The sequence below is a fragment of the Chrysemys picta genome, chromosome 6 (genome assembly GCF_011386835.1).
Source record: "Chrysemys picta bellii isolate R12L10 chromosome 6, ASM1138683v2, whole genome shotgun sequence".
NCBI lineage: Eukaryota > Metazoa > Chordata > Testudines > Emydidae > Chrysemys > Chrysemys picta.
The window spans coordinates 24,341,612-24,367,384 of NC_088796.1; the positions used below are offsets into that span (position 1 = coordinate 24,341,612).

General features: G+C 43.2%; 2 protein-coding genes across 3 annotated transcripts in view; one reads left to right on the forward strand and one right to left on the reverse strand.

Moving 5' to 3' along the window:
- The window catches only part of DNAJC21 (DnaJ heat shock protein family (Hsp40) member C21), a 17,522-nt gene extending 16,580 nt beyond the window's left edge, over positions 1-942 (forward strand). Inside the window, exon 12 of the mRNA XM_008171743.4 lies at positions 178-942. Coding sequence (XP_008169965.1) covers positions 178-345 — 168 coding nt within the window. The 3' untranslated portion in view covers positions 346-942. The remainder of the gene's footprint in view (positions 1-177) is intronic.
- AGXT2 (alanine--glyoxylate aminotransferase 2) lies at positions 941-24,938 on the reverse strand. 2 transcript variants are annotated; one of them, XM_005303597.4, is made up of 14 exons: positions 24,681-24,938; positions 23,888-23,973; positions 22,026-22,210; positions 21,593-21,716; positions 18,367-18,461; positions 17,811-17,904; positions 15,430-15,523; positions 12,386-12,486; positions 9,866-9,958; positions 6,746-6,878; positions 5,890-5,978; positions 4,844-4,993; positions 4,433-4,531; positions 941-2,146 (listed from the first exon to the last, which is right to left on the reverse strand). In XM_005303597.4, the coding sequence occupies exons 1-14, from the start codon at positions 24,844-24,846 to the stop codon at positions 2,036-2,038; spliced, it is 1,620 nt and encodes a 539-aa protein (XP_005303654.3). In that variant the 5' UTR covers positions 24,847-24,938; the 3' UTR covers positions 941-2,035. The 2 variants fall into 2 exon arrangements, with proteins under 2 accessions (XP_005303654.3, XP_042701421.2); XM_042845487.2 differs by having other exon boundaries at positions 22,080-22,210; positions 24,681-24,855.
- Positions 24,939-25,773: the final 835 nt, after the last annotated feature.

Below are 25,773 nucleotides of genomic sequence, written 5' to 3' on the forward strand. Positions count from 1 at the left end.
GTTTTCCTGAATGAATCATTCATGCTTATTATCCATTTCAGAGGTTATCTGTTTGTTAAAAATAAATGTTAACTGTTCAATATGCACTCTTCCTTAGCCAGTAAAACAATAAAATATGGTTATATTGTTTCCATAGTATTTACTAACATGAAGCAATGTATTTTTTTCTCCTACCAGAATGAAGATATTCCTATCCACTGTATAACCTGCAATTGTGAATTTGAGTCCCGGAATAAACTGTTTGAACACTTAAAGGCAACAGGCCATGCAAAAGCAATGCAAGCACCAGCTGTAAATGGTGCTGGGAATAGCAGAAGCAAAAAAGAGAAACGTAAAAACAGATAGGACTTCGCTTGTTTTGAACTGTCAGTTTTTGGATGCATATCTGAAGAAAACACTCAAAACCAAAGGACAGCAATCCTACTATCTAAATTAAATTGGGAGGCAGTTCTTGGGCCTGCAACAGTTCAGTGTGGCAAAACATTTTTATCTTGTACAAAAAATGTGTTTAATTTTTTACCAACAACTAAATTGCATCTGGTCATTCCAGGGGCTTTAAAGTCTTGAAAAAAATAACAAATATTCTTAAAGCTGGTCATCCTAGATACCCGGTGGGACTTGTATGAATGAAAGTGTACAGGGGGGAGAAAATAAATTATTTTAACACATTCTTTTTATTTTACAGAGCTCCTCTAATATGAGTTAGGATGGACAGGTATCTGTCTGACCATCTGTCCATGGTAGACCACCATAACAACAACAAAAACTTATGTCTTAGATTTCTACATTTCTCTACTGTTCCCTATGGGACCCCAGTTCCTATCTAGGATGTGATGCAAATTAAAGCCCCACAACTATAAAACTATTTGTAGAATAAGGGTTAATCTATCCCTAAACTTTGCATACACAGCCAAAATGTAAAGAATAAAATACACAAGGGCAGTGTGTGATATCTTTTATTGGACCAAGAAACTAACTCATGTGTAAACTGAATTGACAATAATTAATTGTAATTTATACTTAACAGCTGAATTGTTAATCCTGTCTTTAACCTGAACAGGGAAAAAAGGTTATTTAACATCCATGAGCTCTCTACTGATGACAGGAGGGGAACATAGCACCTTGTGTCAGCAGCCTGGGATGGTATGGAGTGAAGAGGGAGAGCTGCTACCAGTCAAAGGAGAAAAGATCACTGTTGAGGGTGGGCAGGAGACTGGATTAGAACCCACCGAAGAATGATTGTGCCCTTACTTTTTTTTTTAATAAGTATCTTCCTCTATAACTACTAAACAAAATCCATCCTCATGTTACAGGCTACGCATACAACTTTCCTTCACTAAGGCCCTGCTTGAAGAGCTGCCCCTCTGCCCTGGAGGAATTTCACTCCTCCCCCTCACTTCCTATGATGAGTGTAATAGTAGCATAGTTTTCCACTAAGTGTTTTTCAGGAGCGAAGTATTGTTTGTCCTGTGATGGGGTCTCCCGTCTTGGTTAGGAAGTGCACTAGCTACTAAGCAAATGTCACTGGAGCAAGATTACACAGAGCCCTCCCTCTGTCACTGTAGAAACTATATCCAGAATTTCAGCTACTAAGAGCAAACCAGCCAGGCATAAAGAAAGGAAGAACTATCCCTGATATGATATAATTGTAAAGGCTGTACTATTCAGCATGCCCTTTCATGTAGTGCGAGCCTTAATACACGAGCCAATCTCACTTGCTGCTGTGACGTGCAGGAAACCTAGTCTCAGACTAGGTAGACAGCACTGCCTAATTTAAAAACATTTGATTTGTGTTAATAGGTATTGTTTTCTTAACATTACACTAAGACTGATTTCTTGCAGGTATAGCAAACTGAGTCAAGGTAATCTTTCACATTTAAATTCTTAAGAGTTGCATGTTTAGGAAAATTAGATCAATCTTATCTTCATACTATAAATTTTTTGCCAGCTGTAGTTGTAGCAAGATTTTAGGGCTTGGAGGGTGAGTCTCAACTGTTACCAAACATCCTCTGTAAGGAGAAAGATTGTTCAGAGACTAATTTGCAGCTGTTCTTTCCAAATGTCTCATTAGTGCAGCATGAAATACTTCCACTGCAAAGGCTGCATCTTGTTTAGTAATGCACAGTGGAGGTTTAACTCTAAATGTCTGAGGAGAGAAAAGAAAAGAGTTTTTTAAACTGGAGGCAGAGACCAATTGATGTGCAATGACACTAATACCATCACAGCATTTTTAAGGGTTAGTAATCCTGGAAAAAGTAACAGATATACTAGTTGTAACAATGGTAATACCAGCCTAGCCTAAGTGCTGTGAGTTAAACCCGCCTTTGTAGAGCGCAGTAGGGGAAGTGCTGCAGTCTGTCCACACTGACAGCTGCTTGGGCACTGGCATGGGCACGTTTGCAGCACTTGCAGTGGAAGCGGTGCATTATGGGCAGCTATCTGAGCATGTAAGTGATTGCAATGTGCTTTTCAAATAGGGGTGGGGTGGAGTGACAGGAAGTGTGTTGTGTGTATGTGGGGAGAGAGAGTGGGGTTTTGGGGGGCTGAGAGCATGTCAGCATGCTGTCTTGTAAGTTCAGACAGCAGCAGCCCCTGCCTCTCTCTCTCACCCAGCATTCCACACTAATGGCTTGCATGCCGGCTGTCAGAAATGGAGCTTTGAAAGGGCATTTCCACATTCCTACGGGCGTTCAAAACAACGAGAAGAGGGGCCACTTGACTTAAAGAGATTATAGGACGTTTCTGGAGGCCAATCACAGCGCAGTAACGCAACACCTCATTCACACTGACGCCTGCCCGTTGTACCCAAGGCGCAGCAAATGTTATTACTCCCGTCGAGGTAGAGTACCAGCACCGCTGTAGCTGTGGAGTCAGAGAGCTCTGTGCCTTGCCAGTGTGGACGGGGAGTAAGCTAAGGTGCCCGGGGCTCCTTTATTGCACTGTAACTCGCAAGTGTAGCCAAGCCTTAAGAGTGGCAAACTACTCCCATGCAAGAACCACACCCACACTAGCAGATGCTAGGCACATGGTTGAGTATTTCTACATTGTGATTTAAGAAACCTCAATACTACAACTGGGCAGAAGAATTAAATGAATGGAGGGAGCCCTAGCTAGTCATCCTGAGATGTGTTGCTGCAGGAGTCAAGTGTGGAAAAATAGATTAAAACTAGCAGAAGGAACAGCCAGTGGGTAGAAGGGGGGAAAACAGTGCTATTTTCTATACTACGTGAATCTATTTTAGTAAGATATGATTTAAGTAGTGTACTTCAATCATACATTCTTTTAATCGGCAAACATTTCTGCATGGTTCTGTTCTTCAATGTAGTTTTAACATATGTTCCCTTACTTAATTTGGGTTTCCAACTGTTTGAATCCACCAGAACTAAATCATTCCTATTTGAATTCCGCTGACTTTTATGTAAACCCTGCTGGTGCCTATCACCTGTTACAATTGGGGCTGAGTTTTGATTTAAATTATTATTTACTTCCATGCTCTCCAAACATTAAACTACACATCCTAGGGCAAACCGTCTAAATCTATCATTAATATGCATGCCTGGTCTGATTTTTTGAGAAGTTCAACGCTTACAACTGCTGCTGTCTGCAGATGCTCTGTCCTCAGACAATCAGGCTGAAATATTACTAGACCTTCAACAGGTGCAAATCTGTTCTTATCAGTTGATTGTGCAATGCAAGGATTAATTTGAGGTGGAGTAGGCACATCAGCAAGTCTCCAGTGCCCCCTTTCCCTACTGTAACTTATTCCCAAGGAAGCTGGCTGATCTGAGGGAGCCTGGTTAAGTCCTCTGCCTGTCTATCCTGACTCTGAACACTGACAGCAGCAAGCTAATAAACCCTACCATTATCTTGGAGGAGGGAAATGCCAGCAATCCTTTGCTGCCTGTTTAACTTATTTCACTTCAAGTGAAATAAGATCTCTCACACAATTTACTGGGTACAATATTTATTAACTGTGGGTCATGCCCCCATATTGATGGATTCACAAGGAAGAGATGTTCTGTCTTATTCCCAGCTGGGTAGAATTTTATCAGCTCTCCTGATTGTATGCTTTGCCGATAAAACTGAACAACAGGCTAGAATTGATAGCCGTAGGCATTGCTGTTTTAGAGAGTATCTAAACACTAGAGATAGGGAATTCAGAACCGGCTGCTAGGTGCATCAGAAATTACTATTGAGGGTCACATTTCTTGTCTGAAAGGTAGGAATTTTAACAGCAGTAAATAACATTTATATTGAATATGCTATAATTGAGAGGATTAAGACAAAGCTTCTTGATCTGCTATATTCAGAAGTTAGTAAACAAGACTCACTTTTTTTTTTATAATTCTTAAATTAAACAGAAGTAGTCAAATCCACTGTGATTTAGTCAGGACAAAAGATACATAAAAGAAGTCCACATCAGTTACTGTACCTGATTATAAATTCCACCCCTGCCAATCAGTACTCCCATGTCTTTGCAATCTTCCCAGATCGGACTCATCTCTTCATCTGGAAGAGGTTGACGACTGTCCTGTGGAAGGCGGGGGAGGGGAGGGAAGAGAGAGACTTTTTTTTGGCTAGATGTTTAAATTATGGAAAAAGCAACAAGTGTTCCATTGCCACCACCCTCCTTGGAGAAAGGTAATGATTGTCCTGCCTTTTAAGATGGGACTACTCAGAGTTTCTGATATATTAAGCACTTTGAACGTTCTAAATTTTAGCCAGTGGAGAGTTCTGACTCCTTATTTTCAGAGAAGTAGCTGTCAGTCGGCATACAGTCATTTCACAGGAAGCTTGAATCTTAATACTGGGATAAATAGAAGGGCATGTGCCATTTACCAACCTTATTCTTCACCATTTCTATCCCAATCATAAGGCCTCTGCCACGGACATCTCCAATGATCTCAAACTTCTCTCTCAGTTTAGCAAACTCCAATAGCATGTAAGCCCCCACTTCTTCACTGTTCTTTTGTAGACTGTCTTCTGCAATAGCCTGGTTAAAAATGATGTACAAAGACCAATGTGGGAAAGAATCAAATACTGAATTTGGCTAATCTGCACACCTATAACCAGCCTGCAATCTCATTACCCCTCAGCAAAGATTTACAACAGGCTTGTATTATTAAGCCTGCCTTAAATTTGACCTCTTCACGTATAATAGGAAATGCTGTAAAAAACTAAGCTACACTTGTCAAATTAACCAACATAGCTTATGGTGTAATAAGAGAGCCAGATGTTCAGAACCTGGCAATACAGTTTTAAAATGAGGTTTAAGGAAGGATATTTACATGTGACCAAGTGAATGTGGCTGTTTGTTACACACTAAATTACCTCACATCAATAGGGGCATGTGTGCAGCTCATGCTTTTCAAGGTGTTGCATGAGGATTTAAATTGACTTTTTTTTTTTTAAGTGGCAGCTCTGAGGGTTAAAATACATTTTAAGTGTGTACTTCAGAATAAGTGCTTTTGCTAGTTTAGAGGATTTCTCTAAAGGAAAAATGATGAGAACTCCATGGGACAGAACTACTTAGAATTATGAGAGCTACGTAAGTAAATTCCATTTATACATCTATTGACAAACAGGAAGCAAAGAATGTAAGCAAGGAAAGAAAAAGATGAAGCTGTCAATCACAGTATTATCCCTAGAGTAATTTAATCCTATTCCTGCTACAAGTTGAAATCAGTTACAGAAATGGGAATAGCCAGGCAATTTATTTTTTCTACAAGTGCATATTGCCCATGAATTAATAAAAATAAATGTTTGTCTCATTTTCTGTATGTATTAGAAGTTCCACCATTGGAAAGGGAAGTAGCATGAAGCTGCCTCTTCCATAACGCATAGCAAACAATAGTGTAAGACATTATGAACGTATCACTTTCTTCTTACATCAAGAACTGCAGATCCAACTACACAGGCCATAGGGTTTCCTCCAAATGTGTTAAAATGAAGGTTCTGAGCCAAGGAATTTGCAATCTCTAAAAGAAAAAGAATACTCAGTGATTTCCTGCCTCACAATTACCTGAAGTCTGGTGATAGTACTTATCAGTTTTAGCTTCACATTTAATAATGTGCATCATTCTCCGTTTTACTGCAGGCAAAAGGAGAAGAAAACGGTATATTCTTGGTAACTGATTTAGGGCAAAGTTCCAGAAAATATATGATCTGTGTAGCAGATGCTAAAAGGAAGGTGAATGGATTTTAATAGATGAACATTTAAGTTTCCAACAGAGCTAGTGAATTATCCACTACAGCAATGAATAAATCCATTATTTCTCTGAGACATTAAATCCACTGAATCATTAGTATTAACTAGTCAACAATTCTAGAGTTGTCCAGAATGCTTCCTTAGTATTAAAGGTATGTCTAATGGGTAGGGCAGTGAACTCAATCAGGATTTCTGAGTTCTGTCAGTTCTGCCAACGACTCGTTTGGGCTAGATGCTGATCTCAGTTACCCCAGTATAACTCCATTGATTTTAATGGTTTTACTTTAGATTTGAACTGGTGTAATGAGGAGCACAATCTGAGTTTGATAAAAAAATTTTACAATCAATGCCTCAGTATTTTGTACGTGTGCAATGGGGATCATACTTACCAACCCCATAAGTCTGTTCTGAGACTAACTATATTAATATTTCTAAGGTAATGTGGTTGGACAAAAGGCTCTATGGAAACTTAAGTTATTCTACAATGTATTTATTATTCACCTCAACTTCATGCTTTAAAATAACAAATATTTATACCTGGTGTGGTTACAACAGCTGCCATTGGAAAGCCATTACCAATTCCTTTTGCCATGGTAACAATGTCAGGGACTACACCATGTGTTTGAAATCCCCAGAAATGGCTGCCAGTTCGTCCAAACCCTGTCTGGACCTTTCAAAAGAAAATCCAAAATTGTTTAAGTTGTTTCTTGGTTTCATATTTTGTATTTTATCTGTGCCTTTCTGTTACCAATTTGCACTCGTAGACTCTAAATGCCAACTTTATTCTAGCAGGATCCTCATTCAACTCATCCTCACACATTTTCTTTCCTATGCTAAATAGTGACTGTAGTCCAAGACAGGTTCCACTATTGATTTTGTTGACAGCTCATATTTATAGAGACACTGTACACTTGATACAAATGAAAAGTGGTATTGTATACATCCTAAGACTATCTCCCATTATTACACAATTTAAATCTAGTATTGTTACTCAAAACATAATTGAGTTAATATAATGAACTCCATTAGAGAAACTATACTGTGATGAACCTGCTAAGCAAGAGACTACATTCCCATCAGTCCCTCACCACTGCACATCCCCTTCCTCCTGGCCAGGTAGGAGAATGTATCCTCATCCAGGAAATGCCCAGGCAGGAGACTACATTCCCCATTATACCTTCTTTTCCCTTGGCCAGGCAGGAGAAAGGACCCTGTTCAGGAAGTGACTGGGCATTTTCAGGAAGCAGAAACTGCTATGGTAAGCCAGATACAGGGAAGAATCCCCAGGAATTGTATACAGAGCCCTGTGAGGAACAAGCTGAGACTGCCCCATGTTACAATTGGTACTCCTGGGGGAATTCTGTGCCAAAAGATTCTGCGCACAATATTTTAAAATTCTGAATATTTTATTTGTCAAAATAACACATTATAATCACACCAGTTTCAATTATTTTTGGTCATTTATTTCAAAGTACCGGTCAGCAAATATGTCTGTAACAATACATACAACAAAAAAGATTCAGGAAATGGGTTTTTTTGACAAATAGATTCCTTACTAGGCATATTAATACAGAACTCTGAGTAACAATTCATTTAAACTACAATAATGAACCATATTTCCTGCACCCTCAGAAGCGGTGTAAAGGCTGGGGGGAGCCAGGGGTAACGGAGGAGCTGAGGGAGAGGGAAGTAAATTGTTGGGAAGGAGCCTGGGTGTGAACTTGTGAGGGTTGTTGGGTATGGGTGGGAAACATATGGAACAAGTTTTTTGGGGGGGTGGGGATGGAGTGTTAGGGAGCTTCCCCCATGCAGACCCTGGCTGACCCCCAGCCTTTCCCATTCCAGGCACATCTGCCCTGTCCCCATGCAGGGCATGTGGCCCTCCTCCCCCACTCAGACACCCCATCCCCCAGTGTCTGTGCCCCACTCAGCCACCCCTTCCCCCGTAGCTCTGCTGTTCTTGTGCCACAGTGCCCTCTGGTGGGCCAAAGACAGACCTGCAGCAACATTTTGGCAGAAGCCTTTTCTGTGCAAAAAAATTAAAATATGCACATCTCATTAATTATGCACACATGCAGTAGCGCAGAATTCCCCCAAAAGTTAACAGGGTCTGTGTGGGACTGATGGGGAAGCGACAGGGCAGGGAGCCAGTGCAAAGTGACCCTAATGAAAGACTCACCACTAAGTGATCCTGTCCTTGAAATCTGCAAATTCATCTTTGCTTGAATACAAACCAGACTGGAAAGGCCACCCCAGGTACTCAAACTGAAAAGCCCTAACTCAATTGGCTGCCCCAGGGACCCAAACAAGAACTGCTATTGCTCATTTTGAACTGCAACTGTTTAAGCCTCTGTGCCTAGGATATTCGCTAACTTCCCCATTCCTGCCTGCCCTGATAAAATACCCTTTCACTTAGCCATGTGTCTGAATAGTTACTGGGACACCAGGATTAGCACCTACAAGGCCTAGTTGCTGAAGCATCTAACAGAGCTTGCTTCTGAGTTATGATACACCTGGCACATTACTGGTACCTTAATGGTTTGGTGTACTCCAGCACTGACCAGCTATAAAAATTACAATACTAAGAAAGTGTTCTTTTACAATGAGGGAGCTAACACCTTTTCTCCTAGTAAACATGGCCAGAGGGACTGGGAAGCTGTCAGTTCCACTAAAGTCAATGGGAATTGCATCTGTGTAGCACTTTTCAGAATCTCCAGTTTCAAGCTGTAATAATTCTACCACCCCTAACACCTCTAGCATCCATCATAGTCACTTAAACTGCTTCCCTAACAGAGTAGTAATTCAGATTGTCTTAACCAAGCAAATTAGATTTAAAATGTGTAATTGCCAGGGCTGGCTCCAGCTTTTTTGCTGCCCCAAGCGGCGAAGCAAAAAAAAAAGAAACAAAGATAAAGCCACGATCGGCGGTACTTCGGCGGCAGCTCTACCGCGCCGCTTCATTCTTCGGTGGCAATTCGGCGGCGGATCCTTCCCTCTGAGAGGGACTGAGGGACCTGCCGCCGAATTGTCACCGAAGACCTGGACATGCCACCCCTCTCCATTGGCCGCTCCATGCACCTGCTTCCTTCGCTGGTGCCTGGAGCCGGCTCTGGTAACTGCAGAAGAGTTGCAGCAGGCTCCCCTCTAAAGTTACAGAGGTACTTGCCTTGTCTACACTACAATTTCACAATTTGATTAAAGATTAAAATTTTACAAATGTAAAAACTGTTTTCCTAATGCAGACATAGCCTCTCTGTATCAGGCCTCAAATGAGTAATGGTAAGAGTTTAAGAAAAAAATTTCTGCTGATGTAAACAGGTCAATGGAGCTCTACCCATTTACACAACCAGCGAGTGGGACCCTAAGAGTTTGCAACATAAACTGTCACTGAGTACTATTTGTGTTAATTTAATGCACATGAAAGTGAAGGATTAATAACTTCTGCTACTAGCTTTGTCTAGCAAAGGCTCTTGTGCTGGAATGCCGCGCTTTGTTCCCCTCTTAGGCTGTGAAACAGGAAAGGATTAATTAAAGTAAATTTAGAATTTAATATAAACTATTTCCAGGTCTATCTTTTGCCTTCATGCAATTGCTGGATTTTGTAGTGGCCTGGCAGAAATATCTCAATCCCCCCAAAATGTATTTCTGGATACTCACTTCATCTGCAATACAGACACCTCCTCTTTCACGCACTAGCTGAAAAGCTTCCTTTAGAAATCTTTTAGGATACTGAATGGCTCCATTAACACCCTGTCAGAAATGCACAAATATATTGTCTTTAGCACAAATGCTACACCACAAACAGGAGCAAACCTCAGGGTGATCAGACAGTGAGAAATCTAGGCAGAACTTTAATTCACTAGATGACTTAATGACCAAAGTCCCTTTTGTGGTAGATCTGTTTAGCCACATTGCTAAATGGGCAGAAAGTGGATCTCTTTTGAACTTGAATTCCCACTTTGTATCAATATTACATGGGCTATAAGAATAAAACAATATGAAGAGTTAGGAGACAGTGAAGAGTGAAAGCTAAAACATGATGTCAGCTTTCTCTCCTTAATGCAATGTTTCCCAAACGGTGGGTCGCAACCCACCTATTGGCTGCAGGAAGGTTCTAGGTGGGTTACAGGCCCAATGTGAAGAGGAGTTGTGGGGGAGGGGAGATGAGCCCATCCCTATTCACTGCACAGCAGCAGCTTCTGTTCTGTGGGGCTGGGTCCAGTTCCCCGCTCTGGCCTTTGCAACCTAGTAGATGGGCTAAACCTGAGTGGTGCTGCGACCCCATCTGCAAGTCCTGTAGGTCCCATCTCATTTCCCCTCACCCCTCCAATCTGGACCCTGATTGGGTCACAAAGAGAGGCAAAGTAACAGAGCCATGTTAGTCTGAATCTGTAAAAAGCAACTTGCATCTGATGAATTGGGCATTCACCCACGAAAGCTTATGCCCCAAAACTTCTGTTAGTCTGTTGCTTTTTAAAGAGAGGCAAAAAAAAGTTTCGGAAACACTTGTCTAATGAACCAACACCAAATATGCTTCAGAGAATTATACTCTATATGGCGACAATATCTGGAAAGTTGTATCACTTGTAGGCATGTTATTACCAGAACGGGACAAACTGGCGAGAGTTCAAAGACCAACAGCAAACATGAACGGAGAGCTGGAGAAAATGATTAGGAGAAGACTAAAATAAATATATACACTTAGGCTAAACTGCCAAAGATGGAGGGATAACAAAATAATCTGGGAGTATATAAAGGCTGCAAAACCCCAGTGGATGGAGAGAAATTAGGGGAATACGTAGGTATAATGGGATGAAACTAAGCAAGGGAAAATTTAGTCCTAATATCAGGACAAAATTCCCTTCAGTGAAACTGTTATACTCTAAAGTATATTCCCAGTGGAACAGATTGAAAACTCAGCACTAGGAAATTTAAAATTATGCTAGGTATAACACCAGAAAACATACTGTAGGGCATAACCTTGGTTTTCGAGCAAGATGGACTTGATGGCGTAACAGGCCTTTCACTTCCCTAACTTAGACTACTAATATCTTAAATAATGGACTATGAGGTTCATGTCATAGGGGAATGCCTAGAGCCTGTATGAATTAAATGAAACTTAACTACAACTGCACTGCCAAAAGAGACAGAGATGAGGAGAGTCAGAAGTTAAGTGCGAGGGAGTCAGAAACTACAAAGGAAAGCAGAGGGGGAGAGAGAATTCTGTGGATTTGCTAGATAAACTCGGCATAGTGCAATTTGAAGATAAAAGTAATTCCTAAAATTAATTCTCTATGTTATAACAATTAGGCATTTTAAAGGATAATTTACTGTACACTCACTGGGTATCTGTAACTTACAGGGTTACTTTAATACTTTTTAACAGACAACGTCTACAGAACCAATATACTGCAGAAGGGAAAACAACATGTAATTAGGAATGAAGTATTATAAACTAAGTTACAGCCTGCACATTTGTATAATTTATTAGCATTTCAATATCCTGAGAATGCAAACAAGACCTTAAAGAATAATAGTTTACAACAGAGCTCTGTACACTTTTTAATCTATCAACTGATAGCATATATGCTATTGCTAAACACAAACCAGATAGGCAACAGTGGTTAAAATTACCTGTTTTGCTTGAGCCTGCCATATTTTATTAAATACTTGTATATTCATTAGAAATAATTTGCTAAATATTTAAAATCAATTTATGAAAGGGATATTAAGGCTTGTAAGACTAAAATCTGATTTACCAGTTTTGTTTTGTAGGAATATTCTGCAGCTCAAGTTGCCCACTGGTCTGTTATTGAGTAGACAGGATATGGAAAATATAAGAATCCTGTTCTCAGATATCAAGGGGGGAAAAAAACAAAAAACAAAAACAATACAAAGAATGAAATCCTGGCTTCACTGAAGTCAGAGGCAAAACTCCCATTTTACTTCAATGGGGCCAGGATTTCTCCAAGATGTCTGATTGACAAGTCACCCTCCTGGAAAAAAGTTAAGATTTAAGTAATGTTGCAGCCCACCCTTTGGAATGATCAAAGTGATTCGGAGACGATTAAAATTGCTATTGTTACAGGGAAGTTACATTTAGGGCTTGTCAAACTTGTAAAAGACCCATTCAGGTTTAGCTCTTTGTGGTTTACTTTACTATTACAAGTCACTTACCTGAATTGGCTCAGCGATAAACCCGGCTATTGCCTTTGGCACACAAGTACTCAGAGTGTCTTTGAACTGTTCAATGTACCGGTCGTTTGCTTCACAACAGCCTGTGTTGAGGAAATACTGATAAGAATAATGTACTGAAAATAATATAAAGTTAGATTAATAATGTGAAACCGCAATGTTTTAACATATGTAAATAAGAACATCTCTTTAGTGTTTTAACGTATGTAATAAGAACTATAATGTTCCCAGATTAGCGTTACCAAAGGAAATTAATCATTTTGTTTCCCCACATATGTTCTGTGGCAGCAAGTCAGTCTTTTTTCTTAGTTTTCCTAGGTCACAGAAGTTACAAAAGAACCTCAGTCTGACTGTATGGCATCTTTCTCCCCTCCTACAAAAAACCCCCAAGCCACTAAGCTTTTTTAAACCATTTATTCTCTAAAAAGTTCCAAAGAATCATAGCGTGCCAATAGGAAGCTGCAGCATATGAGGTTTGCTCAATCCTTCAGACCAGTGCTATAGATGCAAGGCGGGGGACAGTTATTAGAAGAACTGAACATCAGCCCAAGGAATGAACGAGCAGTTTGCCTGAATAAGAAAACCTAACTGGTTTCAAAACTCAGCTTGAGACAATTATGGAGGGGATGGTATGATAAGATTGTCTACAGTGGCACATGGCCCACCTGTGAATGCTAGACATGGGACACTAGATGGGGAGGACTCTGAGTTACTACAGAGGAGTCTTTCCCAGCTGTGTGGTTGGTGGGTCTCACCCACATGCTCAGGGGCTAACTGATCACGATATTTGGGGTCAGAAAGGAATTTCCCCCCAGATCAGATTGGCAGAGACACTGGGAGGTGGGGGGGGGGGGGAGAGGAGAGGCTCGCCTTCCTGTGCAGTATGGGGCACAGGTCACTTGCTTGTTTGAACTAGTGTAAATGGTTAATTCTCTATAACCTGAAGTCTTTAAATCACGATTTGAGGACTTCAGTAACTCAGCCAGAGGTTATCGGTCTATTACTGGAGCGGGTGGGTGAAGTTCTGTAGCCTGAAATGTGCAGGAGGACAGACTAGATCAGGGGTCTCAAACTCCCGGCTCTTGGGCCATCTTCGGCCTGTGAGCCTCCCCAATGTGGCCTGCAGGGCTCCAGCAGTTTTGGGGCCGGGTCTCTCCCTTGGCCCCACCTGTCATCCCCAGGCGCCCCCACTCAGGGGTCTGCCTGCTTGCTCCAGTGGCTGCCAGCCCCATCCTTCGGGTAAGGGGCGGGGTGGGGCTGTGCCTCCACGCGCTGTCCCCGCCCCGAGTGCCCCTGCAGCCAATGGGACGCTGCAGGGGCGGTGCCTGGGGGCAGAAACACACGGAGGCCCCCCGCCCCGCTTTGGAGCCCCAGGTAAGTGCCTCACCCCCGACCCCCTCCCAAAGCCTGCACCCCCCTCCCACACACCCCGTACCACTCCCAAACTCCCTTCCAGAGCCTGCGCTCTGTCCCCACACATCCCAGCCTCCAAACTCCCTCCCAGAGCCTGCACCCGATCGCCACACCCCCACAACCCCCAAATGCTATCCCAGAGCCTGCACACCGGACTCCCTCCCCCCACCCAAACTCCCTCCCAAAACCCAACCTCTCACCCCTTCTGCACCCAAACTCCCTCTCAGAGCCTGCACCCCAATCCCCTACCCCAGAGCTTCTCCCTCACCCAAACTCTGTCCCAGAGCCTTAGGCAGGTGAGGGGAGGAGTTTGTGGGGGAGTGGGTTCTGGGCAGCATGAGTGACATTGGCCCGCTCGGAGGATTTGAGAACTGGCACTGGCCCTAAGGTAAATTGAGTTTGAGACCCCTGGACTAGATAATCACAATGGCCCCTTCTGGCCTTAAAGTCTATGATATGATAAATATAAGACTAAGTACCTCTTGGTCCAGCATGATTTCTAATGAAAAGGCAGATAGGAATATTATGGAAAATATGACTGTATGTGACTGGGCATCACTATGTACGGTAACAGAACACAAACCAGATGTCTTCAAGTAGTTGCAAGCTACTCCTTTTATTCACCATCAGCGACAAAGAAAGATGGCAAGAGACTGCTTTGTTGTGTATTTAGGGAAAAGTGAGTAAACAATGTTTATTGCACCTGGAAGAAAAACAATTTATTTTCTAATCGTCACTTGTAAAAGAACAGTGGAGCTTTCACATCAACTTGTGGAACTCCTTGCCTAAGGAGGTTGTGAAGGCTAGGACTATAACAGCATTTAAAAGAGAACTGGATAAATTCATGGACGTTAAGTCCATTAATGGCTATTAGCCAGGATGGGTAAGGAATGGTGTCCCTAGCCTCTGTTCGTCAGAGGGTGGAGATGGATGGCAGGAGAGAGTTCACTTGATCATTACCTGTTAGGTTCACTCCCTCTGGGGCATCTGGCATTGGCCACTGTCGGTAGACAAGATACTGGGCTAGATGGACCTTTGGTCTGACCCAGTACGGCCGTTCTTATGTTCACATGGACTGGACACACTGTGCAGCATCCATAATGCCTTTTGCCACCCAATGTTCCAGAGTTTTTGATTTATAGTTTACGTTGATCACGTCCCTTCAAGATCAAAGATGGACAGCTACCAAAACTTTACCCAGGAGAGCAGAAAACACATTTGTTAGTATCCCTAATCTCCTGGCAACTCTAAATATTTCAGAGCAACAGGCTACTGATTATGAGAATTGAACTTGACTCAGTCATTAGGGGCTCAATTCAGGATTTTGAAAGGATTCTACAGGAGTTAGATGCCCAGCTCCCACATATTTCTGAAAGGGAGTTGAGGATCCAATTCCTTTAAGCCCCTTTGAAAAAAATCACAGCCGAGAGGCCATATTGATGAAGACTTGCTTGCCAAAATTACAATCACCAAACTTCTCAGTAAATGGTAATATTCTTAGTAGTGTGCATTTTTAGTAGTGTATATTTGTCTATGTTGTTAAACATCCAGTTGCCTTCTCCTGTCCCTTTTCTTTTGCACCTACCAATGGACATTTTTTGCCACAATCTAACCTTGAGAACAGCTGCATTTCCGAATAGTTTGCACCAGAGAATCTCGGCAATGGCTTCCTCCCCAAATACCACGAAAAACATCTGGTAACATTGTCTGCAAAGCACAACAAACAGCTGTAATTTTGCCAGTGTGAGGAATGTAAGTACTGATCAACAGAATTGTTTTTATTTACACTGATCATTCGAAAGTCATTAAACACTTATTCCAATATTGTTGTTATGTTTAAATAGAGGTTGTGATAAAGAGAACTCAAAAATCCGAAAACAACTTGTGAAAAAAATAAATAAGGACCATTTGCCCCCTCACAGATTTGAGGCCTCATGCAGAAAGTGAGGGAGAAGGCCAGAAATTAAAGTTTCTGAAGTTAGAAACATTCTGTCCTCAAGTGACTATTTTTGGGGGTATTCACTCACGGCTGACCTGTTTATTTTTTAGTTATGTTAGTTAATTATTGTTACCCAAGATTCACTACAGTTTTGTCCAAAATGGCCAGTTTAATTCCAAGAATCCCTAGAAAAAGAGCAGTAAAGTCAGAGAATTATAGGGCTGGAAGGGACCCTAAGAGATCATCTAGTCTAGCCCCATGCGCTGAGGCAGGACCAAGTATAACTCAACCATCCCTGACAGGTTTTTGTCTATACCTGTTCTTAAAAATCACCAAGGATGGGGATTCCACAATCTTGCTTGGAAGCCTGTTCCAGAGCTTAACTTTCCTTATGGTCTGAAGCTTTTCCTAATATCTAACCTGAATCTCCCTGGTGCAGATTAAATGGATTAATTCTTGTCCTACCTTCAGTGGACATGCAGAACAATTGATCCCAGTCCTCATTATAAACAGCCCTTAACATATTTGAAAACTTATCAAATACCCCCCTCAGTCGTCTTTGCTTAAGACTAAACATGACCAGGTTTTTTAACCCTTTCTCTTAGGTCAGGTTTTCTAAACCTTTTATCATTTTTATTGCTCTCCTCTGGACTCCCCCTAATTTGTCCACATCTTTCTTAAAGTGTGGCATCCAAAACTGGACACAAACACTCCAGCTGAGGCCTCATCAGTGATGAGCAGAGCAGAGTGGGACAATTACCTCCAGTGTCTTACATATGACACTCCTGTTAATACACCCCAGAAAGATATTAGCCTTTTTTGCAACTGCGTCACATTGTTGACTTATATTCAATTTGTGATCCACTATAACCCCAGATCCTTCTCAGTGGTACTAATGCCTAGTCACATATATTCCCCATTTTCCTATTTGTGCATTTGATTTTTCCTTCCCAACTGTAGTACTTTGCACTTGTTTTTATTGAATTTCATCTTGTTGATTTCAATAATTTCTCCAATTCATCAAGGTCATTTTAAATTCTAATGCTGTCCTCCGAAGTACTTGCAACCCCTCCCAGCCTAGTGTCATCTGTGAAGTTTATAAGCATATTCACTCCATTATCCAAGTCATTAGTGAAAATATTGACTAGTACCAGACTCAGGATAGACTCCTGGCAGGACATCATTTGGTGTGTCCTAGACATTGGACAATGAACCACTGATAACTACTCTGAGTACTGTTTTCCATCCAGTTATCCACCTTAGAGGGACGCAGTGAAGTCTAGTGGACTCATGATAGTGGGCTGGAAGCCAGGAACTTATACACTCTAATCCTGACTCTGCCAATGACTATGTGACAATGGGCAAGTCATTTAATAAATTCTATGGGCCAGATTCTCAGCTGCACTCAAAGAAGGCTGGATGCTTCGAAGAGCCAGGGGGAAGGAGCACATCACAAAGGAGCCCTTTGGGGGCCAATTCTGTGGCTGGTCTGGTTCCTGGCATAGATTACAGTAGCCAACACCAGCTGCCACAGCCTCTAGAAACCATTCCCGCAGCCCTGGGTCACCAAGCTGTAGAGATACCATGCACACCCCTTTCCCCAGACACAACCCCTAGGGTGGGGATTCTGAGGGGGTGTTGTTGGAGTCACTATATATTTCCAAAATATTTTCAGTCCAAAAGGGAATCCCCTATGGGCCATCTTTAAGCAGCTTTGCAACAGCAAACCAGGACAAACCTGCCCTAACAGACCTAAGAATAGGACCCAAAGGGCAATATGCCATTGCTCTGCATCTTGTGCAGCATTTATACCAGTACAAAGCGAGAGCCAAATGGGTATAAAACACTATCATTCTCATTGCTAGCATTCTTCATTTGCTCTGTGTGGATACACAAGGGTGCAGTGAAATGGTGAATTAGGCTGTATATATACTACTTATCAACCTCAGAGGGCTACAGGGAGGCTTGAAGATGTAAGGCATTACATGAATGCTGTAATATTCAGACAAACAGAAGACTTGTTATTCAGCAGATATTACAAAAAGCAAACCTCACTGTTTGGCAGCCAAACCCATTGGCGACACCATGCTTATAAGAGCCAATGGACGTCAAGCCCAGTGTGTATGGACTGGCTCCGTGGTATCCTCCTCTGTGTGAACAGAACAAAGCACACAAACAACATTCATTTTCTTCTGATTACACTAGCTGCAAAAGTTTTTAGGAGGAAACAATATCAGTATTCACAGAAGGCTGGTTTCTGATGTGTATGTGGAAGACAGCAAATCATTGGAAAACATGGGTGCATCCAGTAAGGGATGCCTCTGCCTTATATGCTACTCTGTTTTGAGTGCCTACCAGCTGGGAGTTTTCATTGCAATTTAAAGCACACTTAAAAAATAATACAGGTCTGTCGCATCTTACGCACATTTAACATGCGCGATTTCAGACGCGGTCGGCAAAATTTTACTCTATTTTGGCAGACAAATGAATTTTTAGGATGTGTCTGTGGCAGAATCTGGTTAACAAGGTCTCAGCCTCTTTTTCACACAATATACAGATATACAGATTGATTATGAAAAGGGAGTTTCATAAAACACCCTAATATAATTACCTGAAACAGATGAGGTCAAAGTTACGAGTATAAACCCTTGCCATGAACATAGCCAAATCATTGGCTTCTGACCCACTATTAGTCAGGTAAACCACCTAAGGAAGAATAAATAGCACAATTGTAATCTCATTATACTGAACATTTACTTTGTTTCACAATGGCAAATCTAACTAAATGCAGCTGTTTAAAGAATAAATTTTCCTGCAGTTTCCCTTCAAAGAGTTTGAAATATTGAATGCATCTGTTTATTCAGTACAAGACAGATTTATTTTCATATAAAGTATCACTCAGCACTTGGAATGATATCCTGTCACTGACAAGAGGAACTCCAAACTGAAATAAACTTAGTGATGCTCATGTGCTGTCTATGAGGGCCAATGGCAGGATGTCCCATTATAGGTTATGTCTATACTGGAGATGGAAGGTGTAATTTCCTGCTCGAGGAGACACCTGCACTAGCTCTGATTGAGCAAGAATGCTAAAATAAGAGGTGCAGCCATGGTGTCACAAGGGGCTAGCCATCCAGAGTACAATCCCACCCAAAACCCTAGGCACGTATTCAGGTAGCTTGTGCATACTATGCTTTCAACCAGCAGTTTAAAGTAGTGTCAGGGACTACTGCTAATGAGTAAGGCTACAATTATGTCATGGAGGTCATGGAAGTCACGGAATCCATGGCTTTCAGAGACTTCTGTGACATTTTCTGCTTCAGTCCCAGGGGCTGCAGGACTGGAGTTAGCAGCCAGCGGGGCCCTGGCAGGGTTCCGGTAGCAGCAGTGACAGGTGACAGCATCCTCAGGGGGCCTCCTGCAAGGTTCCAGCCACAGGTGACAGACTCCTGAGGGGGCCCTCCTCAGGCTTCCAGCGACGGGCCACAGCCTCACGCGCAGGGGGTGGGGGTGGGGACAGGGCCGTCTCTAACTTTTTTGCCGTCCCAGGCAAAAAAGAAGAGCGCCGCCCTGCCGTAACCCCCCCCCAGCGCCACGCTGTGGATCCTCCCTCCCGAGCGCCGTGCCGCCCTGCCCAAACCCCCGCCCCCCCCAAGCGCTGCGCCGCCCAAACCACCGGGCCGCTCAACGCCCCCCTCCCCCCAGCGCCGCGCCGGGCCGCCCAAACCCCCAAAGTGCTGGGCCGCCCAAACCCCCTCCCCCCTCAGCACCAGGCCGGGCCGCCGAAGCCCCCCCCAGTGCCGCGCCACCGAAACACTCCCCGCGCTGCCCGGCCGAAACAAAAACAAAAAAAATCCCTCGAGCGCCGCCCCACCAAACAAAAAAACAAAAACACCGCGAGCGTCCCCCGCCACCCCAACATTGGCTGCCCCTTCTAAGGTGCCGCCCCAAGCATATACTGGTGCCTGGAGCTGGCCCTGGGTGGGGAACACCTCGGGCTAGCGGCTGGGGGTGTCCCATTTTCTCTTTGGGTGGCGGGGGAAAGCATGGCTTGTAGCAGCAAAAGTCACAGACAGGTTGCGGCTTCTGTGAATTTTTGTTTATTGCCCATGACCTGTCCATGACTTTAACTAAAAATAACCATGACAAAATCTTAGCCTTACTAATGAGGCCATGTCTACACTACTGGCTAAATCGGCACCACTGCAGTCGATGCAGCGGTGTTGATTTAGCGGGTCTGGTGAAGACATGCTAAGTCGATGGCAGAGTGCTCTCCTGTTGACGTCTGTACCAGAGAGGTGGAATGTTGAAGGGAGAGCATCTCCCATCAACATAGCGTGGTGTAGACACCAATGTAAATTAACCTAAGTTACGTTGACTTCAGTTACATAACTTACATAACTGAACTAGTGTAATTTAGATTGATTTACAGCATTAGTGTAGACCAGCCGTGAGTCGTGTCATAGATTCATAGATTCTAGGACTGGAAGGGACCTCGAGAGGTCATCGAGTCCAGTCCCCTGCCCGCATGGCAGGACCAAATACTGTCTAGACCATCCCTGATAGACATTTATCTAACCTACTCTTAAATATCTCCAGAGATGGAGATTCCACAACCTCCCTAGGCAGTTTATTCCAGTGTTTAACCACCCTGACAGTTAGGAACTTTTTCCTAATGTCCAACCTAAACCTCCCTTGCTGCAGTTTAAGCCCATTGCTTCTTGTTCTATCCTTAGAGGCTAAGGTGAAGAAGTTTTCTCCCTCCTCCTTATGACACCCTTTTAGATACCTGAAAACTGCTATCATGTCCCCTCTCAGTCTTCTCTTTTCCAAAATAAACAAACCCAATTCTTTCAGCCTTCCTTCATAGGTCATGTTCTCAAGACCTTTAATCATTCTTGCTGCTCTTCTCTGGACCCTCTCCAATTTCTCCACATCTTTCTTGAAATGCAGTGCCCAGAACTGGACACAATACTCCAGCTGAGGCCTAACCAGCGCAGAGTAGAGCGGAAGAATGGCTTCTCGTGTCTTGCTCACAACACACCTGTTAATACATCCCAGAATCATGTTTGCTTTTTTTGCAACAGCATCACACTGTTGACTCATATTTAACTTGTGGTCCACTATAACTCCTAGATCCCTTTCTGCCGTACTCCTAGACAGTCTCTTCCCATTCTGTATGTGTGAAACTGATTGTTCCTTCTTAAGTGGAGCACTTTGCATTTGTCTTTGTTAAACTTCATCCTGTTTACCTCAGACTATTTCTCCAATTTGTCGAGATCATTTTGAAATATGACCCTATCCTCCAAAGCAGTTGCAATCCCTCCCAGTTTGGTCTCATCTGCCAGGGACTACTGCTACTGAGTCCCCCAGCTATCTTGTGTTTTACAATCAGTTTATATGTACTACATAAACAAACTGGATTAAAAAATGTTTCCTCTCCCAAAGTCTCTTTTCCAAGTAAAACTTAAGTGCTAATTGTAACAATAGCATGCAAAACATTTTTCAACTTATGAGTGATTTTTAAATTGACAGTGCCCCTTTAAGAGGAAATTTGAAGAGAAAGTGACTCAGACAGTAGGGATCCAAGCAGTAGGGCAACAGTTTAGGGTTTTATTCATGTGTGGCTCTGAGCTCACTGTAAAGATCAGCATTGTCCTGAGAACTGTAATTTTTTTCTCTTTACCTGAAGCTTTGCACTCCCTTTGGGGTTTTTAAATAAGGATATGAGTTTGATATCACAATATTTTGTCTCCAAATATCATAGCACTCTCCGTTATCTATTGAAATAAAATTATTTTAATTAACAGTCATCTATCCTGCTGGGATTTAGGTACCTTAAGTGGATCAGGGAGAAGTGCTGTTAGTTTTTCCACATATTCCTGGATTGATGGATGCATGTAGATGTTGGTTGTATGCCACAGACGACCAAGCTGTTTTTGGGCAGCTGCAGTTACCTTCCTGTGTGCAGTAAGAAAGATTGACTAATTTAATCCAACATACATACAATTTTTTTCTGACTCTGCTATTAATTCTTAAAATTCTGGCATTTTCCTGACTACCGGATGAACGAATGAATGAATAAAGAAAGAGAGGAATGAGCTAATTTGCCAAAAGATCACTGCAGCTGGTTTGAATCTACGAATCTGATCCCAGATACACCAAAACACAGCGTGCCATATTCTGCCTTTGGATATCTAGGGCCACAAACAAAAAAGCAAAAGTATATTTCTATATTAGTCAGTGTAACTCATACAATAACATACTTACGGGTGACAGTGACCAACGTTGACAGTAACAATTCCAGCAAAGAGATCAAGGTACCTTCGTCCCTCATAATCAAACAGCCACTGCATATGTCCCTGATGTAGCAGCAGTGGTTTCTTGTAGTACATGTTCAGTGATGGAGACAGATTCTGTTTGCGGATCTTCAGCATACGCTCATAGGAATAGGACTGTAGGAGGGAAGAAATCATTTCTGCCCCCATTACTAAACGTATCTACAGATTCATCATATCAACACAACGTAATTTGTTCACATTGGAATCCAAGTTAACTAAATAACTACAATTTTAAAATAAATACTAACCTACAATTAGGCTATATAAACCTCTGAAATCTCATAATTTAAACGAGAGTGCTATATTGCACTGATCTCTTACTTAAAGATTATGAAATCCACAACCTATTACAAATTAAGCAGATTTAACATGGGCATGTGACTTGCTCATGTGACCCCAAACTCCATCTTGTTACCTGTAATTTTCCTCAAACGAGAACAATAGGTTTCTTTCCACATGGCAGAAATTATAAATGGCCCTGGAAACATCTCCATGTTGCCTCTTACTTGCTCTAACCTCTGGACTATGAACTTTTACTAATGGGAGCATTCTAACCAAGGAATTGAGGACCTTCCAAATCATTTGGAAGCAACCAGAAACTTGACTTAAGCCAGCAGGTTATTCCATCACTGCGATAAGCCTGATCCAAGAACTTTGCAATGAATGTATGTATGTGATTCCTTTAACCAATTTTAATTCTCACCTTTCTTTCTTTTTATAAATAAGCCTTTAGATGCTAAAGGATTGGCAACAGTGTAATTATTGAGTAAGATTCTGAGTAATATATTGACTTGGTATGTGGCTGGTCCTTTGGGATCAGAATAACTTTGTGTGATGAAATTGGTTTTAAATAACCACTCATCATTAAGTCTAGTGTCGGGTGTTAAAACCAGGACTAGACTACCTAAGGAGACTGCTTTTCTGACTTCTTGTTAGCCAGTGTGGTGAAACAGAAGTTTACTTTTGTTTCTGGTCTGGTATATCTTATGGGAGAATAACCATCAGCTTTTGGTGTTTCTGCCCTATTTCTCAGCAGCTTGTCCTGAATTTGGTACTCTCAGTTGTGATCCAATGAGGCACGGTGACAACAGGATACAGAGCTATCTTGGCAACTGATCCACAACCACAGAATCACAGAAGATATCTGGACCATCATAAATCTTGTCACCATCAGATGAAAATGTAAACACATTTCTGTAACTGTAAATTGGCACAGTAACAGAACACCTACTCAAAAGTGTTTAATTCATGATATCAAAGTCATACATTTATCTTTCATGTGATTGTTGCTTGAAAATACACCTTTTTAACTGATCGGATACTTATTAGTTCCTTGCTGGACACAGGCCATGGGGCATTAGACAGCAAATAAGAGTAGTTCCTTAAAAATCAAACATTTCCCCTTCCCTCTCTACCCCATTGCCCTCCCCCAAAAAACTAACTTGGCATACATTTTGGTGGAGGGGGTAAAACATTTTATAGAACTCCTCAAATTAGGTATTAAAAATCAGTGAGAGGGAAACAAATAATAGAAAAATGTTTCATTGCTACCTTTCCTTGGGTTAAGATTGTTCTTCTACTGTATTCTAATCAGCACCACAGAGACTCTGTTTAACTCTGATCTCCAAAGGATCTCAGAGAAGGATAAAAGCCATGATCTAAGCTTCTGATGCCACTGAAGAATATTCGTAATAAGCTAGTGAACAGAACAATTACGGCATACAGCAGAATGGTGATCTTAGCAATGAGATCTAGTCTAGACCCAAGTACAGTGCCCTGTGCATGACTTACCTCATATTCTTCCGGTGAAAAGTCACAAGGAGGCATTTTTGCTTGCATGGAGAAAGAGCTTTTCAATTCCTGCTGTGTAAGTGTATCTGATAAAATACAGTGGATTAGGAGGATTATCACAACATCTCAAAGCACACATCTGAAACAAACTTGCTTTGAAAATTTGTTTTTGCAATAATATAAGTGAGGACCAAGGTAGTTATATTTCCTCCAAGAGATTTCATTCAAGGAGAAAATGCATTAAACATTTGTGTTTTTTGTAAAGCTAAAATATAGATTTACTAAACTTATATGTTTCCCCTTAGTATTTATCTTCTAAAACACATAACTCCTCCAGACAGTCACGTCTTGCACCCCAGGGACGTCTTTTGGCACATTTCAGGCCAGCGGATTCCTTAGCCACTCCTGAAACAGACAGAGCCCCTCCGGACTGACTGCGGGCTCACGCAGATTGGGTTCACACACGGATAGCTCCTGAGCCCGCAGACCCAGCCCAGCGTGGTTGCCCCCGTGTGAATGTGGAGCCCAGGCACCGGAGAGCGGACTGCGGCCCAGGGCTGTGAACCGGCTGCACGCCGGGGGTCTCTTGCCACGCTCTGCTCTGCGGCTGCCGGAGGCGGCCCCGGACGGGGTTTGTGAGGGACAAAGCCCGCCCCAGCGCCCCGCTCGCTCAGGCAGGAGCAGCCCGGCCCAGGGGCAGGCAGGGCGGCCGTACTACACCGGCCGGGCGGGGGCGGATCGGGGCCAGGGCTAGTTGCTCCTAACGCCCACCCAGGGGGCGCCCCCCCCTTACCGCTCCCGGGGTGTCGCCTCCTGCCCCCCGCCCAGAGCGGGCCGAACCGCCCGAGCGCCCTGGCCATGCTCGGGGTAGTGAACTTTGCTGTGGGAAGGGATGGGATGGGCCGTGGCCGAGCCCACCAATGCGGGGAGCTGAGGCGCCTGCTTAATTTCCGACCCATCTTTACTCACTCCGCCCCTGCCCACCTCCCTCTCTGCCTGCCTCTTGCACTTTTATCCCCAATGGCCTCATTTCCTAGCTCCTCTGTCCCCACCACCAGCCCCTTTCCTCCACCTACCTGGCCCTCTGCCCTCGCCCCCACTTCATAGCCCTTCAACCCACCCCCTGCCCCTCTGTCCCACCCATCTGCTCCCTGCCTCCTTTCCTTTCCCCACCCCACTGCCCACTCCTTCACTCCTCTTGTCTTCCCCATTTAGGGTGACCAGACAACAAGTGTGAAAAATCAGGACGGGAGTGGGGGGTAATAGGAGCCTATATAAGAAAAAGACCCAAAAATCAGGACTGTCCCTATAAAATCGGGACATCTGGTCACCCTATCCCCATTACAATCTCTCTGAACCCGCTCCCACACCCCTCCATCTCTCTCCCCTCACTGCCCACTGTTAGAGGGCTTTCCCTCAACCCTCCCGCTTCCCTGGTTCCTGTCACGGAGACAGCAAGCAGCAAAAGACCAGCAATCCGAAGCACAGACAATGCAATGTTTATTGGGGTTAGTTTCCAAGCAAGCATATTTCAAAGCCCTTCACACCAGTCGAGCGTATCTCTATACGCCAATAGAGTCTGTTCCCCAGTGTCCCCCTTCCCAGCTCCAAGGCCGCAGAGCATTCACCCCACGTCCCCCTTCCCAGCTCAGAGGCCGCAGAGCCTTTACCCCGCGTCCCCCTTCCCAGCTTCGACGCCGCAGAGCCTTTACCCCGCGTCCCCCTTCCCAGCTCCGACGCCACAGCATTTACCTTGTGTCCCCCTCCCAGCTTTGAGGCTGCAGAGCCTTGCCTGTGTCCCTGTTTCCTGTTCCCATTCCCCCCCTCCCCTTAGCAAACATGATTCCAATTTCTCCCCCTTCCTGTTTGACTCCAGTTTATATAGT

Bases quoted from the DNA above. Each gene is read 5' to 3' on its own strand.
- AGXT2 (XM_005303597.4), bottom strand. From the start codon at position 24,846: ATGGGTCGGAAATTAAGCAGGCGCCTCAGCTCCCCGCATTGGTGGGCT. The intron at 22,211-23,887 runs GTAAGTCATGCA...TCCCTCCTACAG, and splicing joins TTTCACCGGAAGAATATGAG to TCCTATTCCTATGAGCGTAT. The intron at 9,959-12,385 runs GTAAGTGACTTG...CATTTCTGACAG, and splicing joins TTATCGCTGAGCCAATTCAG to GGTGTTAATGGAGCCATTCA.